Below are 16,149 nucleotides of genomic sequence, written 5' to 3' on the forward strand. Positions count from 1 at the left end.
CCTAAACTGTGAAGACACAGTCTGCATAGAACCACCCTTCTTCTTGCCTCCCTTCTTGGTAGTGTCTGTTGATTTAAGTAGGCATGTTTTGTTAGAATGACAAATAAAATATACATTAACACATGCTCAAGTTTGTATATACAGTATAACTTAAAAATATGTTTTAATTTACTGTAGTTACTATCATACCCTCAACAATAAGAGGAAAGCAGATAGACAGCAGTTTCACTGGAGATTTCTGGTACAGCTGACAGACGGAGTCATTCAGTGGATCCTTGTTCTTTTCCAGCCAGCCATTGATATTGTAGTCCACGGTACCAGCATAGTGCACCAGGGAGAAGTGGGCCTCAGCCTTGCCTTTGGTGGGCTTAGGCTTCTCAAATGCTTTAGTTTTGCCAAGATGCTGGTCATACAGCTTGTTCTTGAAGGATGTGTCTGTGGCCTTGGGGAACATGCACTCCTCTTCAAGGATGGAGAAGATGCCCATGGGCTTGAAAAATGTGGGAAGAAGTATGTCATTAAGTGATACATCAAGTCAAATTAAGAACAATCTATCTATAAATCGGGAAATCTGTTTGTCCCCACACATGTGCACTACAGCATCCACACAGGCGCAGTACAGTAGCTGGGCCGAGGAGTTGCTACATCGCTACAAGGCTCATTGATTACAATTCACCAGCTACTGGTGTCATGCCAAAAACTAATCATCCGTCTTAAACTGATTGCTGTCTACCCTGCTAGAATCTGAATCTGCAACGTTCTCTGTCAGGTAAATGTAGTAGTACAATGTTTTCCTCTAAATGATGAGTAGACGGTAAGGCAGTAGTATACAGTAGGTGCTTTGGGGTCCCTCTGTAAGTTCGGAGTACAGTAGTTCTGGAGAAAGCTACAAGCAGCAATACAGGAGGCCAAGCAATCAGCCCATTCCAAACAGGCATGTTTGGAATGGGCACTGCACTAGTTATATAGTACCACCAAATTAAGTGATTACCTTTTCAATGAGCTCAATGCAAGCAGCCAAATCCATGCCAAAGTCAATGAACTCCCAGACAATACCCTCCTTCTTGTACTCCTCTTGCTCCAGGACAAACATGGTGTGGTTGAAGAACTGTTGCAGTTTCTCATTGGTGAAGTTGATGCACAGCTGTTCCAAGGTGTTGAACTGTGAGGGGACAAATAATCAGTTTAATCCCTTGTAGGCAATAAGAATGATTCTGTCATGAAAAGTCGGCTCCTTAATAGTTTAAAATTAAGCTTACGTCAAAGATTTCAAAGCCAGCAATATCCAGGACACCAATGTAGTACTGTCTTGCTTGTTTTGTGTCCAACATCTGGTTAATACGAACGACCATCCACAAGAACATCCTCTCATAGATAGCTTTGGCCAGGGCTGTCACTGAGTTCATCACCTGAATAATTTGATTAAAGTCAGTCAACCGTAAAATAATGGATTACTGGTATTTTCAACTACTTCTAATCCAACTATGAAGCAAGAAATCTATGTCAATCTGTTTTTGTTTTTGTCTTTCTGTTGTTCCTTCACATAGGCTATTTGGAGAACTGTTCATCAGATTTACTTCACACTTGGTAGGTGTATTGTCGCGGATCCAATGGCGTGCATTGTCGAACTTGGTGCAAATTGCGTGAAGGGTCCATGCAAATCTTCTCTGTGTCGTTTAGAAGGCTACACGTAAAGTGACATGAAGCTTTTAAGAGACCATCCATGTATGCATGGTCAAAATTAGTGGTGGAAGAAGTATTCAATTTTTAAGGAAGTAAAAATAAGTATTGTTAAGTAACAACACAACATTGCAAAAATACTCTATATCAGTGGTTCTCAACCTTTTTTGTGCCAGCGCCCCCCTATCCATTATCCAGGTCCCTAACGCCCCCCATCAAATATTATGTAGGCTAATTGCCCTGGATATTAATGATTACGCCCTAATACAGGCCTATTATTGTCGTTACTATTGTTATTAAAATAATCAATAAATCAAATCATTGATACAAACAACACATGTATTAGTTTCCCAGTATAAGCCATGTGAATAGAAATATTTACAGTTTTTTTTTAAATGCAACCATTTGACATCCAAATTAAATAACAGCAGCAATCAGAACTACTAGATATGTAACATTCAAACTATAATTAGGTATTATCAAAAGGCCTGCTGCATGGTGTGAACCTCAGCACCTTTAGAAGATGACTATAATTTGAATGTCTTTTTGTTGTGAAGTGACCTTGGGTGTATGAAAGTTTAAATAAAATGTATTATTATTATTATTATTATTATTATTATTATTACAAACACTAACAGTAGCCAATCAGAAACAGCTAGCAATTTAACATTCAAATCTATTTTTCATTCAAATTGTTCCAACGGAAAACAAGCTTGCACTTATCATGGGGTAAAAGCAGGATTACACGCACGCACACGCGCGCGCACCCACACACACACACACACACACACACACACACACACACACACACACACACACACACACAAGGTTTTCATTTTGGTGATGACAAACGACTTGAAGAACGACACCTACTGCCGAATGGAAATAAGTTTACAACCTTTGAAAGTTAGTGAGAGCCGTTTGTTGATGCTTAGAAGAGTATAAGTTAGAAGAGTCTAGGTTAGAAGAGTCTAGGATTGAAGAGTCTAGGTTAGAAGAGTCTAGGTTTGAAGAGTCTAGGTTAGAAGAGTCTAGGTTTGAAGAGTCTAGGTTTGAAAGTCTAGGTTTGCTATCGCCTGTCTTGCGAGTAAATAGCAGAAAAAAACGTTTGGAGAAGCGCAACCCCACATCGCGCTGCGTTTTGAGGAGGTGGAGTCCCGTACAGTAAACAGTGACATCTCTTCCTCTATCGCTTCAACAAGAAAGTTTTAAAACAGCAAACACAAGCTGAATTGCCCGGAGTTTGGGAACAGCTAAATGTTTGCCAAACAACAAAGCACAGTCGATATCTCTCGCTCGTAAAAAAAAAAAAATCTCTCGCTCGTCTCTTTCTTTTTCTTCGTGAAATTAAGCTGCTTCAGGTAAGTAGAATTGGGTTTTAAAGATTGAGAAAACTGTTACTGTATATAAAGTTACTTGTGCTACATTGGGGTTAAATACATCAGATTGCACCACCCTGCATTGTTTTTTGAACCTTCAAAATTTAGACTCTCTCTCCGTCTTGAGGCAGACGGAGGCCCCACAATGATCCACCGTCTCGTCAGTTGCGTGCCGTGACTGGCAGGTTTTAATTTGCAGAAACTTTTTTGCGTTTTAGGTAAACATGTATTGTTATTGTGAATCTTTGGTTTAAACTAGCTTTCAAACAAACGCCCCCAAGGACCTCAACGCCCCTTTCAAATCGCTTCCAACGCCCATCTCTTCTGAACGCCTGGGGCGGTACGCCCTTGAGAAAATGCTCTATATGTTATTCACTTTCATGTTGCAGTTGGTAATTATTTTATATACTGCTGGGTAGCTTAATCTATAATATCATTTTAGTTAATTATATTTTATATTAACAAAAATCTTCAAAGCAAGTATAGCTGTCAAATAATGTGGAGTGGAGTAAAGAGTACAATATGTTCCTCTGCAATGTAGTAGCGTATACTGTACAGTAAGTAAGTATAAAGTAGCCTAAAATAGCAATACTCAGGTAACGTACAAGTCCCTCAGACCTTTATAGTGCAGTACTTAGCAAATTATTAAAGTGCTTAGTTCATCCCACAACTGGTCAGAATGTTTACGGTTGTGGGTGGGAGTAGAACACACATATTGCAGGAGCAGGCCATAATGGTCAGAAATCCAGCCGGGACAGGCAGGAGGGGATTAAGAAAACAGTCCTGCGCAAGCTCTACTGAGTAATCTATTGAGAGGGGACCCCTATTAACTGTTACACTGCTGAACAGCACGCTGGTTACAGCTCCCTCTCTGTTGCTCTCTACAGTATAGTCAGAAAACAGGAGAAAACAGGGAGACGGAAGATGATACATTGCGGCAGACTCAAACATTTGTTTATCAGTGTTTTTTGCCCCCAAACATTTAGGCAACAGCAATGTAACTTTTGGAATGAAAACTTTTCTTCCTGGAAATAGCCTTGTCCCAAATAGCTAGCTGTTAGCAAAATACTATATACCCCAGCATTGCTAGAGGATGCAACCATTACATGGCAGGTGTATTGCTCAGGACCCAAGAAAGTGCAGTGTCAAGGGTGAGATTGATGTGATATATGGGAAAATATAAAATCTAACATGGTCCTTCACTTATTCTACATTGTGCATTTAGCATTCAATGAATAAAACTCTTCAAAAGTAGTAATATATTGTAATTACACTGCCATTGCATTTCTATTTTGTAATAAGCCATTGGCTACAATGTTTTACAAGATCTAATATAACTAATCTGTTTATTGTAGGATATTGGTAATTCATGTTTACCTGAGGTACAGTCTGTCCCTTGGTGACATACTCATTTCCGACCTTCACTCTGGGAAAGCACAGAGCCTTGAGCATGTCAGCGGAATTGAGACCCAGCAAGTAAGCAACCTTGTCAGCCTCTGGAAATAGTTCAGAAATGTCCATCATGATGTAAACAGACACCAGTGTGATTAAGATCTTTATTACTGTTGCTCCCAAGCTATTCACTCTGAGCTGACATTAAATACTCACCCTCTGTGCCATCAGGCTCACCCTGCTCCTCACGCTGCTTCTGCTTGAACTTCATGTTACCATGGTGGAGCACAGCACCAGTCAACTTGTAGATGCTCACCTTCTCTTCATTAGTGAAGCCCAGGATATCAATAGCGTTCTGAGTTCAAAAGAGGTCCACACATAACATAATCACTTTAGAAATTGCACTTAAAGAGCAGTTTTGATGTTGATATATTTGAAGTGAAGACCACTCACATCAGTGGCTTCCAACTCAACTTTGTCATCAATGCTGGCCACAGTGATCTGACCCATGCTACACATGGGGAAGTCGTAGGGGTTGGTGGTGATGAGTGCCATATCTGGAGATAAAAAAGTTCAATATGTCAGAACATCTGTTTTGTATGAAAACAAGTAGGTTTAATGTGCAACATCTCAATCTGTTTACCAATCAGCTCAGGTATGTGTGCAGTCATCATCTGATAGAAGATGTGGTAGCCTCTTTCATCAGGAAGCTGGAATGTCACTCTAGACTTCTCCAACAGATCTACAAATATTGTTTATAAATCACAGCCTGGCCAATTCTCAATTCCAGTCGTTTGTATGTACTATGAGTATTATTACTTACATGTCTCAATATCAGCACTAGCCAGTTTGCCAGTTGTGCCGAAATGGATTCTGATGAATTTACCCTGTTTGGAACAAAGAATTTTTAATGTCCCTCATCATTGGCAATCTGTGACAAGACCTCTTTCATGTGTAGAAATTGTTCCATACTTACAAAACGAGAAGAGTTGTCATTCCTAATTGTTTTGGCGTTACCATAGGCCTCCAGCAGGGGATTGGCTGCAATAATCTGATCCTCCAATGACCCCTATAATCCAAGTTTAGAATTGCTATTGGAAAATGACTTTTTTTTTTCCCTGGAGAAATATTCTATAGAGGAAGAAACTTGAATTGTACTCATCATAAAGTGACATACCTTTGATGTATCCCTCTTCGGTCCACCAACTGCGATTGTTGCAAAGTACTGGATGACACGCTTGGTGTTCACAGTCTTTCCAGCACCAGATTCTCCACTAGGTATGGACATAGACTTATAAGAATTTGATCAAGATATTTGACTATGTTAAACAAAGTCTACAAATGTAAATGTAACAAACTCACGTGATCAAGACAGACTGGTTCTCCCTATCTGTTGAATAAGAAACAAAATAATATAATACAACTGTGCTTTACAGAAACCTTATATACTAATAAATTCTACATTGTTATGGTAATGACTTACCAGTAAGCATGAACTGATAAGCGTTGTCAGAGACAGAGAAGATGTGGGGTGGGGCCTCCATGCGCTTCTTGCCTCTATAGGCACACACACATTCATTTTCGTACACTGGGAGCCACTTGTAGGGGTTCACAGTGGCACAGAACAACCCAGAGTAGGTCTGAAAGTGATCATAGAAATTCAACAGTTAACTCTAGTTTAGCAATTTGCAATAGTTCTCTTTTCTCATTAGGCAGATTGTCTTACGTAGATCATCCATGCTGCATAACGCTCTTTGAGGTTATACAGCACAGAGGCTTCATTGAGATGGGTCATCATGGCCATGTCCTCAATCTTGTCATACTTGGGAGGGTTCATTGGATAGACGTCAGCTTCTTTCACTGTCTTCTCCTGGAACAGGACATTTGTCACAATGACAACTGATCATATTGATTCTGCCAGACTGTGACTTCATGATACTAACCTCCTTAGTGTCCAGGACTTCAACGGTGACTTTGGCACCATCTTTCTTGAGGATTTTTCCCTTCAAGTACAGCTCCTTGACATCGGTCACATAGCAGGCACTCTTGGCATCAAATGGTGTACTTTGAGCCTCAAGTCTCTCCCTTTCTGGCTTACGAAGGTAAATGGCAGCTTTGCCATAAATGGCCATCTCCGAGTCTGTACTCATGGTGGCGGCTGATGTCTGTTAGATAATTACAAAGGATCTGCCATCTTAGACTAATGTTTTTACAATTCCATGCAATTAAATAGCACATAAACTTGAAATTCTGCTGTATAGTAAACATATCCGAACTGAAACCATGTCTGGGTATTGTTACAGGTGGGCTTTGACTTCAAAGTTACTGAATCCTTTTCAGACTTAGTTGTTACTGAGAATCAATACTGACCTATTGTTTAGTTTTGTCAAAGCATTTGGATGAATTATTGCAGACACTCAATTAATATAAAATATTTTGCATATGTGCTTATAAAGAAAAGTTAAACATTTAAAAGTTGTCCTTACCTGACCTCTCTGTCAACAGTATTCACCAATCCTGTTCAAAACTGTTTTTGTCGTCAGAGAAGGTGTAAAAAGAAGATCAATAATAATAATTAATAAAAGTTATAACTTATTACTTAAACAAAGAACAAATGAAAATGATCTCAAGCTTAAGAGAGCATTGTTTTACCACAAGCAGGAACTCCCAGGTCTTCGGTATCACACTCTGTGTCCACAAATAGCCTTTATATTGAATCAGGTTTTCATGACACAGCAAAAGTTAAATGTGGTATGCATACCAAATGTGGTAAGACAAATAGGCAGACTTATAAAAAGATCTGTTGTGATGTTTCAGGTTTCACTTAGTATGGCCAGGTCTTGATTTTTGCTTACTCGTTACTTCAATTCAAGTTTATTTTAGGCTCTTGAACACCCCTCATAAATATATGTTGTTGTTGTATAAGTTTTGTCATCATTTTAAATTTACACAATCTTATTGCGATTATACAATTTATATAATACATCATTGATATTTTCAGTTTTGTTGCAGCATGAGGCCATAACACTAAACAATCACAGCAAGAATCAGTAATGTAAAGACACTATCAATAAGGAAAAAAAGATGAAACAATTAAAAACAACAAAGATTCTTTGAACAATTTCAGTAAGTCCTCTGTCCAGGCAACTCCCCTTTCTTATCTGATAGAAGAAGTGAACTCAGAATCTTAAGGTTGATTAATCTCTAAAGTATGTATGTGATTTTTGATAAACATTTCTATCAAACACGTAAGTCCACTCTTCACTTTTTGTAGCTGTTTGCATTTGGATTAGGCCAAAAGGTGAGCACTCAAGGTGGCTTTCTTGGATGCCAGAGTTCATTGAACTGTCTTATTCAAAAGTGCTGGCCTCTAAAGAAAGCTTCTAAACGAAAATCTTTCTTGAATTGAGCCCCTTTTCGTTAATGCTCATGAACATTTTTCAAGTGGGAAGACAATAGTCATACCCCTATTCCCTTCTCCTCAAACAGTTTCACCAACTTCTCCAGAGGGATCCAAAAGTGTTCTTGATTTAATTTATATTGTAGCCAGCCATTCCAATAAAGATTGTAGCATTTTGTTTAGCTGTATCACAAATGATCCAAATCTCACATTTGCTCTCAGAGGACATGGTTACATCAAATAACACAGACAATGCAATTTAAAATCAAAAACTATTTTATTGTGGTATATTTCACATCATATTATATGATTAGAAACAGCCGTCAGCCGAAGTGCTTTACTCAGCTGCCTCTTTTCCCTGGAAAAAATCAAAACAATACGTTAAAGTGCATATGCACCTACAAACACATCATACAAGTTATAATAAATCTTTCAATCCTAAAAGTTTTGTTTCGTCGTTAATTTCATCAAGCTTTAGGCAATAATGGTAATGGTTTTTCCAGTCATAACTTAAGTATTGCTTGACATAAAATGGAGTAGCAGGAATTCCATTTGATTTAATTTTCATAAACCTGACGTGAATATTTACCTTGCCAGAGTCACGGCTCTTCGCTCTCAACTTGTTGACCTGGGACTCTGCGATGTCAGCACGCTCCTCAGCCTCCTCCAGCTCATGCTGAACCTTTCTGCACTTGGACAGATGACTGTTGGCCTGCTCCTCCTGAAAAAACATAGAGATTGACATTTTTGAATGTCCTAAAAGACCAAAGGTCTACTTTGTGTGCAATAAATCTGCCAAGATTTCAGTGTTTAAAATGTAGATTATTTTGGGTGGACTGTAGAAACCTCTGTCACAGAGTGAAGAAGTTCCATCATTGGTCAGAGTGAGGGTTGATGTGAGTGTTGGTGTCTTAACTTTTATTTCATTTTTATTCAGTAGGTTTTACCTTCTATCTTACATTATACATTCAATTTATTCTATTTTGATCTTATTTTATCTTGTTTTCGCTTTTGACAGGTGTTTTTATTATCATACTATTTTTACATTCTATGGCATTCTATTCCTGTTCTTTTTTTACAATGATTCCCTGTTTTTGTAGTTTTTGAAGTAATTTCCATTGTGGTCAAGCCCTTTTTGATGCATGTCTTGTCCTGTGACTGTTCAGAACAGGCCGATTACTTGGTATTATGGTTCTTTGCCTGTGGTATTGCTGCTTGCCGCTTTTTCGAGAACCGGTTATACAATCAACTTCACACTCAACACTGCTCTTTCTTGGATCCTAATGAAATTGTGAAATACACTGGGTCACAGGAAAAAAAACTAGAGCAGTCTTAACCAATAGGCAAGTAAGGCAACTGCCTGGGGCCCCAAACAGCCATAGATGTATTATGATGTTTAGATATGAAAAATATTGAATATGTTACTGTTCTAACTTCGTACCCAGACATGACTTAGAAAAAGGCCCCCAAAGCACTAACAAAACATGCAACGCAGCTGTATACTACTGACTTCCTGTAATACTTCTACTTCAGCGGAACATATTGATACTTCTATATTTATCTGACAGAGAAATATTACTGTTTACATTGCAGATATTAATTTTACTCACAAAATATCAGGTTTTCTTTACATATTTTAAATTTTTCTTAAAAAGAAATAAATAAAGTAGATATTTTGCCGATGGTATCGTTATTAGTGTCATAAGTTAGTAAACTTACACAAGTTGAGTCGCAATGGCAGAGTGACCTGTTTCTGCAGGATATCCGCTTGTGCTCGTTGACTCCAGGTAAATGAAGAAGAGTTCGGTTGTAACGGTAGTATAACCAGCATACACGGTCAGAAGCGAAGGGAGGGTGGGAGGCCAGTGGGCCATGGCCTTCCCTGAAATCTGATTGGCCACCTTTCGGCCACTGGTGAAATCTATCTTGTAATAGGATAATTTGTTTTTACCTAGCTGGGGGCAGGGTGAGGGGAAGTGATAGCTGATTGCAACATATCTCTCCCTCTCTCTCTCTTCTCATGGAGAAACAGCTGATTGCTGCACATTCTCTCTCACTCTCCCTCCCTCTCTCTCTCTCTCTCTCTCTCTCTCTCTCTCTCTCTTCCTGAGAAACAGCTGATTGCGCGCATCCCTCTCTCCTTCTCTCTCTCTCACACTCTCTCGTCCATTCCCGGGAAACAGCTGAATGCGGCACATTCTCTCCTTGACCCTCCTTTTGCAGAGAAATGGCAAGCAGGCTTAAAGAAACCAAACTAAGTGACTTGTTTCTGTCCATCTCCTCAGCCCCGTTTCGAGCCAAGTTAGTACGATTCAGTTTATATGCACTACTATTTAATCCGGCCGCCTGTCAGTTACCACCGCAAATAAAATCTAATTATGAGGAAACACTGTCATGTTAATGTGCATTTTGGCCAATAGTTAAAATTACAATTTTAAAAGTTGGGTAGCTAGCAAAGCTTTAACAAAAGCAAAATAAACATGTGCGTTTAGATACACTAACTAGTAATATTATAAGTCAATGGGTTGCCCACCCAAAGATAGAATATAAAAAACTGAAATAGCCACTGTCCCTGGTCAGAAACAAACGGTGAAATACATTTAGTGGAGGTATTAATTTCCAAATAGGGGTATTAGTCGCCGGTATTCCGCTGCAGAATACATGCTGACTCAGTGATAAAGCCCTCCAGAGCCCTGAAACCCTGTCCCCGAAGCTGCACGAAGTGGTCTATGCTAATTTATTTCCAGTTTATTACCATTGCACATGTCTCAAGTCCAAATTAGGCATGTCATTGGGTACCCAGCAATGCACCCGCCAGGTGGGAAGCAGATCGGATTAACAGTTTTCGAGATATGCGTAGGACAGACACACTCAGAAACATGAAGAGATTCCAAGCTTTAAAGTTAGATAAAAGGTGCTACAAAAGTTAAATTCACTATTATCATTATTTATGATTATAATATATTGTACTTACCGCCTCCTCAGCCTGCCTCTTGTAGGCCTTCACCTTCAGCTGCAATTTGTCAACCAGATCCTGCAGCCTGGCAACGTTTTTCTTGTCCTCCTCAGTCTGTAAGAGGCAATATAGATTTGCATGTGTGTTTTTAATGGTAAGTGTATGACATTATTTTTGTACTATACCTGTTTACTATCAAAGTGACTGTACCTGATAGGTGAGCTCCTTCACCCTCCTCTCATATTTGCGGACACCCTTAATGGCATCTCCTCCGCGTCTCTGCTCAGCCTCAACCTCTGCCTCCAGTTCACGCACCTTCAAAAACCAAGACACTAATGAGAATCCATCTTTCTTTTCCATAAGTCTTTCTTCAGCTCTGCAAATTCTTAACGTGACTTTCTTACCCTGGACTCAAGTTTCTGGAGCTGCTTCTTGCCACCCTTCATGGCCAGGTTCTCAGCCTCATCCAGGCGGTGCTGCAGGTCCTTAACAGCGACCTCCAGGTTCTTCTTCATCCTCTCCAGGTGAGCGCTGGTATCCTGCTCCTTCTTCAGCTCCTCAGCCATCATAGCAGCCTAAAGGAGGCAGCATGAAATGTTAATTAGAAATATCAAGTAAGTGAAAGTAAGAACAAATGAAATGTAAACCTACATCAGTGATGGCCTTCTTGGCCTTCTCCTCTGCATTCCTTGCTTCCTGAACAGTGTCGTCCACTTCACTCTGGACCTGGACCAGGTCAGACTCAAGCTTCTTCTTGGAGTTCAGAAGGCTTGTGTTCTAAAAGGCAAAAAAGGAACTTTAGTCATCACATGCCTGAATTTCACATGATATTTAAATTGTCTTCAGATTTTTGAATTATTGAAGAAATGATTGGGCTCATTCACCTGAGAGTGCAGAAGTCCAACACGCTCACTGGCATCCACCAGCTCCTGTTCAGCGATTTTGCGACTTCTCTCCGTCTGTTCCAGAGCAACTCTAAGTTCCTCGATTTCAGCTACCATCAGACCGTTCCTGCGATCCACCATAGCAGCTTGTTCCTTAAAGTCTTCCTGTGCTCTGACAGCATCATCGAGGTGCAGTTGTGCATCCTAGTGAAAAAATATCCAGACAATATTCACATGAATGCCCAAATCTATCTGCACTGATCATAGTCTGTGCAACAACTCTGTGTCTAACAATACCTTCAGTTGCGCCTGCACATTCCTCAGCTGCTTCTGGGACTCAGCAGCCTGGCGATTGGCGTGGCTCAGCTGAATCTCCATCTCATTCAGGTCTCCCTCCATCTTCTTCTTGACTCTCAGGGCATCGTTTCTGCTCCTGACCTCAGAATCCAGATTGCTCTGCATGGAGTCAATCACCCTCTGGCTGTTCCTCTTGATCTGCTCCATCTCCTCATCTTTCTCTGCCAGCTTCCTGTCCACCTCACCCTTAATCTGGTTGAGCTCCAGCTGGACACGCAGGATCTTAGACTCTTCGTGTTCCAGAGTTCCCTGATTATAGCAAAAAAATAAATATTAATCTCTGCCTTCATACCTTTTTTATTATATTATTTTTATTAAAAGATCTCCCCAGAAGTTTTTTTTTTTACCTCAGCCTCTTCAAGAGCTGTCTGGATCTCAGACTTCTCAGTCTCCACCTGTTTCTTGGACTTTTCCAGCTCATGGATGCTCTTGCCAGTCTCACCAATCTGTTCAGTCAGATCTGAGATCTCCTCTGCAGAGATAAATGTTTTATATTGTTTAGCCTTAAAACATACAATATATATATATATATATATATATATATATATATATATATATATATATATATATATATATTTTTTTTATTTTATTTATATTAACATGTGTTAAATACGGTGTAAGAAATACATGTGTTAAATAAAATATAACTGTAACATAATTTGGAACTCACGTTGCAGATTCTTATTTTCACGCTTCATGGTCTCCAGCTGATCCAGAGATTCCTCATAAGAGTTCTTCATCTTGAACAGCTCAGTGCTGAGTGAACGAGTCTCCTTCTGGGCTCCCTCGAGCTCTGCCTGACCCTCCTCGAACTTCTGTTTCCACTCTGCCAACACCTGAATAACACCATTAATATAGTTCAGTTGGTTATATAGCAATATGAAGACATATAAATATATTTCATTGTATGTATGTCTTGGCCATACAAAGTAAACAATGCTACCTTGTCAAAGTTCCTCTGCTTCTTGTCCAGGTTGGCAGCCAGCCCATTGGCCCTCTCTACATCAATCATGAGGTCCTCCACCTCACCCTGGAGCCTCTGTTTGGTTTTCTCAAGAGAAGCGCACTTGGAATTAACTGCCTCAATCTGCTCCTCAGCCTCCTGAAGACGCTGAGCAAGCTTTTTCCTGTTTGAAAAAGGTAAGATTTGTTCTCCATTAAAAGTTATGATGTTACGGGAAGCCTAAGTAAAATGCATCTACTGCAAATACTCAAATGTTAGAAATTATGTATTTTTTTTTTTTTTACATTATCTTATGGGGCATTTTTAGGCCTTTATTTTCATAGGACAGCTAAAGACATCAAAGGGGAGAGAGAAAGGGGGAATGACATGCAGCAAAGGGCCGCAGCTCAGAATCGAACCCTGCGTCATGAAGTAAACCTCTATATATGTGCCCAGTAAAATATGTATTTCGAAATCTTTTTAATGCAAATATTGATTCAAGTGATGCAGTTGTCAGTTGCGTTATGCTAAAATGCTACACTTGACCATTGAATTGTTTGAATGTTACTCACTTGGATTCCTCAAGCTCCTCAGTGCGCTGGATAGCATCAGTTTCATACTTAGATCTCCACTGAGCCACCTCACCGTTGGCCTTGGACATTCCACGCTGCAGCTCAGCCTTGGCCTCTTGCTCCTCCTCAAACTGCTCCCTCAGCAGATCACAGTCATGGCGGGCTGATTGCAGTCCATGGGCAAGAGCATTCTTGGCCTGGTGTAAGACATATGATTGAATTTACAAAATTCCTGAATCCCAAACGCATAATTCCAATACACACTTACTTAACAGTTTCTTACCTTAACCTCCTCTTCAATCTGTCTTTTCAGCTCCTCAATCTGCTGTGTGAATGCCTGTTTGCCTCTGGTCAGCTGGGAGACAAGAGCTTCTTTCTCTTCAACTTGACGGCTGAATTCACCTTGTGTGAAAAATGTCACGATACATTAGTTTATGTCACTTTGTTCAAAAACATACACAACAGATCATTAACAGATATCTTGTAGATACCATTTTCTGTCAGGAGACGTGCTTTCTGTGCATTCGAGTCATTGATTTGACGGACATTTTCATCATTCTTGGTCTTCAGTTCGCTAAGTTGGTCCTCTAGAGTACGGCACATCTTTTCAAGATTTCCCTAAGGAAAAGAGAGGTGAGATCATTGATGAGCTTTTATTCATAATATTTATGTTTTTTACTAATTGGTAACAAAATAACATGTAACGCATTGTGTACCTTTGCTTTAGCAACGTTCTCCATGTTGCTGGAGAGGTCATCAATCTCCATCTTGTATTCACTCTTTTCCTTCTCAAGCTTCTGCTTTACACGCTGGAGGTTGTCGATCTGCTCCGCGCTCAGCAGCGCCGGCCTCCTTTCAAGCCGCAGCAGTGCTCCTCAAGTCCTGCAGAGGTCAGCCTGCTTCTCAAGCTGGCACGAGCGGCACGCTTCGGCCTCAAGCTCCTCCTTCAGTCTCAATACGAGCCCGCAGCTGCTTCACCGACTTCTCCAGCCTCACCGCTCCCTCGGTTCCCTGGAGAGGTCAGCTCTCTGCTTCACACCGCACGCAGGCACGCCGCTCAGCCTCAATCTCCTCCTCCAGTTCCTCAATACGAGCCTGTTGAATATAGATGTGATGTCTTTCAGTAAACTTTCACTTTTAAAACACAAAATTTGAAAAACATGCGGAAAGGTTTCGTGTAATGCGATATGTCACCTGAAGCTCCTTGATCTTCTTCTGAAGCTGAGCACCCAGTGACTGCTCATCTTCAATCTTGCTAAGGAGCTGACTGATTTCAAAGTCCTTCCTGTGAGAATTATAGATAAAGTACATAGAGTTAAGGCAGTTGACCACACATTTTAAAAGAATGGTTGTTGTACAAATTCAAAAACTACATTACTTTTTAATTTTCTCATCAGACTGCTGCTTGTCATTCTCAAGATCCATGATGGATTCCTGGGCCAGTTTCAGATCACCCTCGAGCTTTCTCTTGGCTCTCTCAAGGTCCATACGGAGCTTCTTCTCTTGCTCCAGAGAACCCTCAAGCTAAGAAATAAGATGAGTTTTTAATCATCACATTCAAGAAGAATACTCTTGCTTTGCCAATCCAAGAGACTTTGTAAACTTACATCATCCACTTGCTGCTCAAGCTTGGTCTTGGCCTTGGTCAGAGTGTTGACTTTGTCTTCCTCTGCCTGCAGGTCATCAAGAGTCTGCTGATGAGCCTCCTGAAGGGCTTTCTTTTCCTTGGTCAGCTTAGCAATGCTCTCATCTTGAGAGGCCATCTCCTCAGTCAGGTTCTTCACCTAATTGTGCAAGAAAGATCTTGTCTTTAAACGGTCATCATTATAACCTTACTTTATATGATGGACAGATTATTATTTACGAACCTTGTTCTCTGTGGCATGTTTCTCTTTTTCCACTTTGGCCAAGGTAAGCTCCAGGTCATCAATATCCTTCTTGAGCTCAGAGCATTCATCCTCCAGCTTTCTCTTCTTGGCAGTGAGCTCAGCATTGATTTCCTCTTCATCCTCCAGTCTCTCAGTTGTCTCTTTGAGTTTGGCCTCCAGCTGAATTTTACTCTTGATAAGTCCCTCACATCTCTCCTCAGCATCTGACAGATTCTCTGTTTCCTAGTTAAAATTATGAAATAGATTTTAACATCAACTTTGAAAAACATGAAAAGCACAACTGTCTGTCGACGTGTACTTACAGATGCTACTTGCAGCTGCAGATCATTCTTCTCCTGCAGAAGGGACACCATCTTCTCCTCCAGTTCCTTCTTCTTGGCCAGGGCAGCAGCCAAGTCAGTTTTCATCTTTTCATAGTTCTCCTTCATAGCTGCCAGCTCCTTCTCAGTTTCAGCACTCTTCAGCAGAGGCTTGATCTTGTAGTACACCTTCATCCATGGCCAGTGTTTGACATTCATGAATGAGCGGATATTGTACTGGATTGAATATATGGCTTCCCTGAGGACAAGAAGAAGCTGTTATTGGCAAAATTGTTAGTGATTTGTCATACAATCATTCAGAATGAGCTGTTTTCAACATGCCTCCTCTCCATCATCTTCACAAACTCTCTTCTCATAAGGTAACCACGGCACAGAGC

At 40.3% G+C, this 16,149-nt stretch overlaps 1 protein-coding gene across 3 annotated transcripts in view; it reads right to left on the reverse strand.

Annotated features, from left to right (window-relative positions):
* The window catches only part of LOC120563661 (myosin heavy chain, fast skeletal muscle-like), a 66,076-nt gene that overhangs the window by 28,824 nt on the left and 21,103 nt on the right, over positions 1-16,149 (reverse strand). Inside the window, exons 1-17 of one of the 3 annotated variants that reach the window (XM_039808005.1) lie at positions 7,104-7,179; positions 6,938-6,978; positions 6,395-6,616; positions 6,178-6,321; positions 5,935-6,091; positions 5,814-5,841; positions 5,629-5,725; positions 5,428-5,520; positions 5,275-5,338; positions 5,095-5,193; positions 4,905-5,008; positions 4,668-4,806; positions 4,437-4,555; positions 1,260-1,409; positions 992-1,162; positions 190-490; positions 1-65 (exon numbers count right to left, since the gene is read on the reverse strand). In XM_039808005.1, coding sequence (XP_039663939.1) covers positions 1-65; positions 190-490; positions 992-1,162; positions 1,260-1,409; positions 4,437-4,555; positions 4,668-4,806; positions 4,905-5,008; positions 5,095-5,193; positions 5,275-5,338; positions 5,428-5,520; positions 5,629-5,725; positions 5,814-5,841; positions 5,935-6,091; positions 6,178-6,321; positions 6,395-6,601 — 1,938 coding nt within the window. In that variant the 5' untranslated portion in view covers positions 6,602-6,616; positions 6,938-6,978; positions 7,104-7,179. Of the gene's footprint in view, positions 66-189; positions 491-991; positions 1,163-1,259; positions 1,410-4,436; positions 4,556-4,667; positions 4,807-4,904; positions 5,009-5,094; positions 5,194-5,274; positions 5,339-5,427; positions 5,521-5,628; positions 5,726-5,813; positions 5,842-5,934; positions 6,092-6,177; positions 6,322-6,394; positions 6,617-6,937; positions 6,979-7,103; positions 7,180-11,017; positions 11,123-11,211; positions 11,383-11,458; positions 11,585-16,149 lie in introns of those variants that run through there. The other 2 variants (XM_039808004.1, XM_039808006.1) reach the window with 2 other exon arrangements.

The sequence above is a fragment of the Perca fluviatilis genome, chromosome 8 (assembly GCF_010015445.1).
Source record: "Perca fluviatilis chromosome 8, GENO_Pfluv_1.0, whole genome shotgun sequence".
NCBI lineage: Eukaryota > Metazoa > Chordata > Actinopteri > Perciformes > Percidae > Perca > Perca fluviatilis.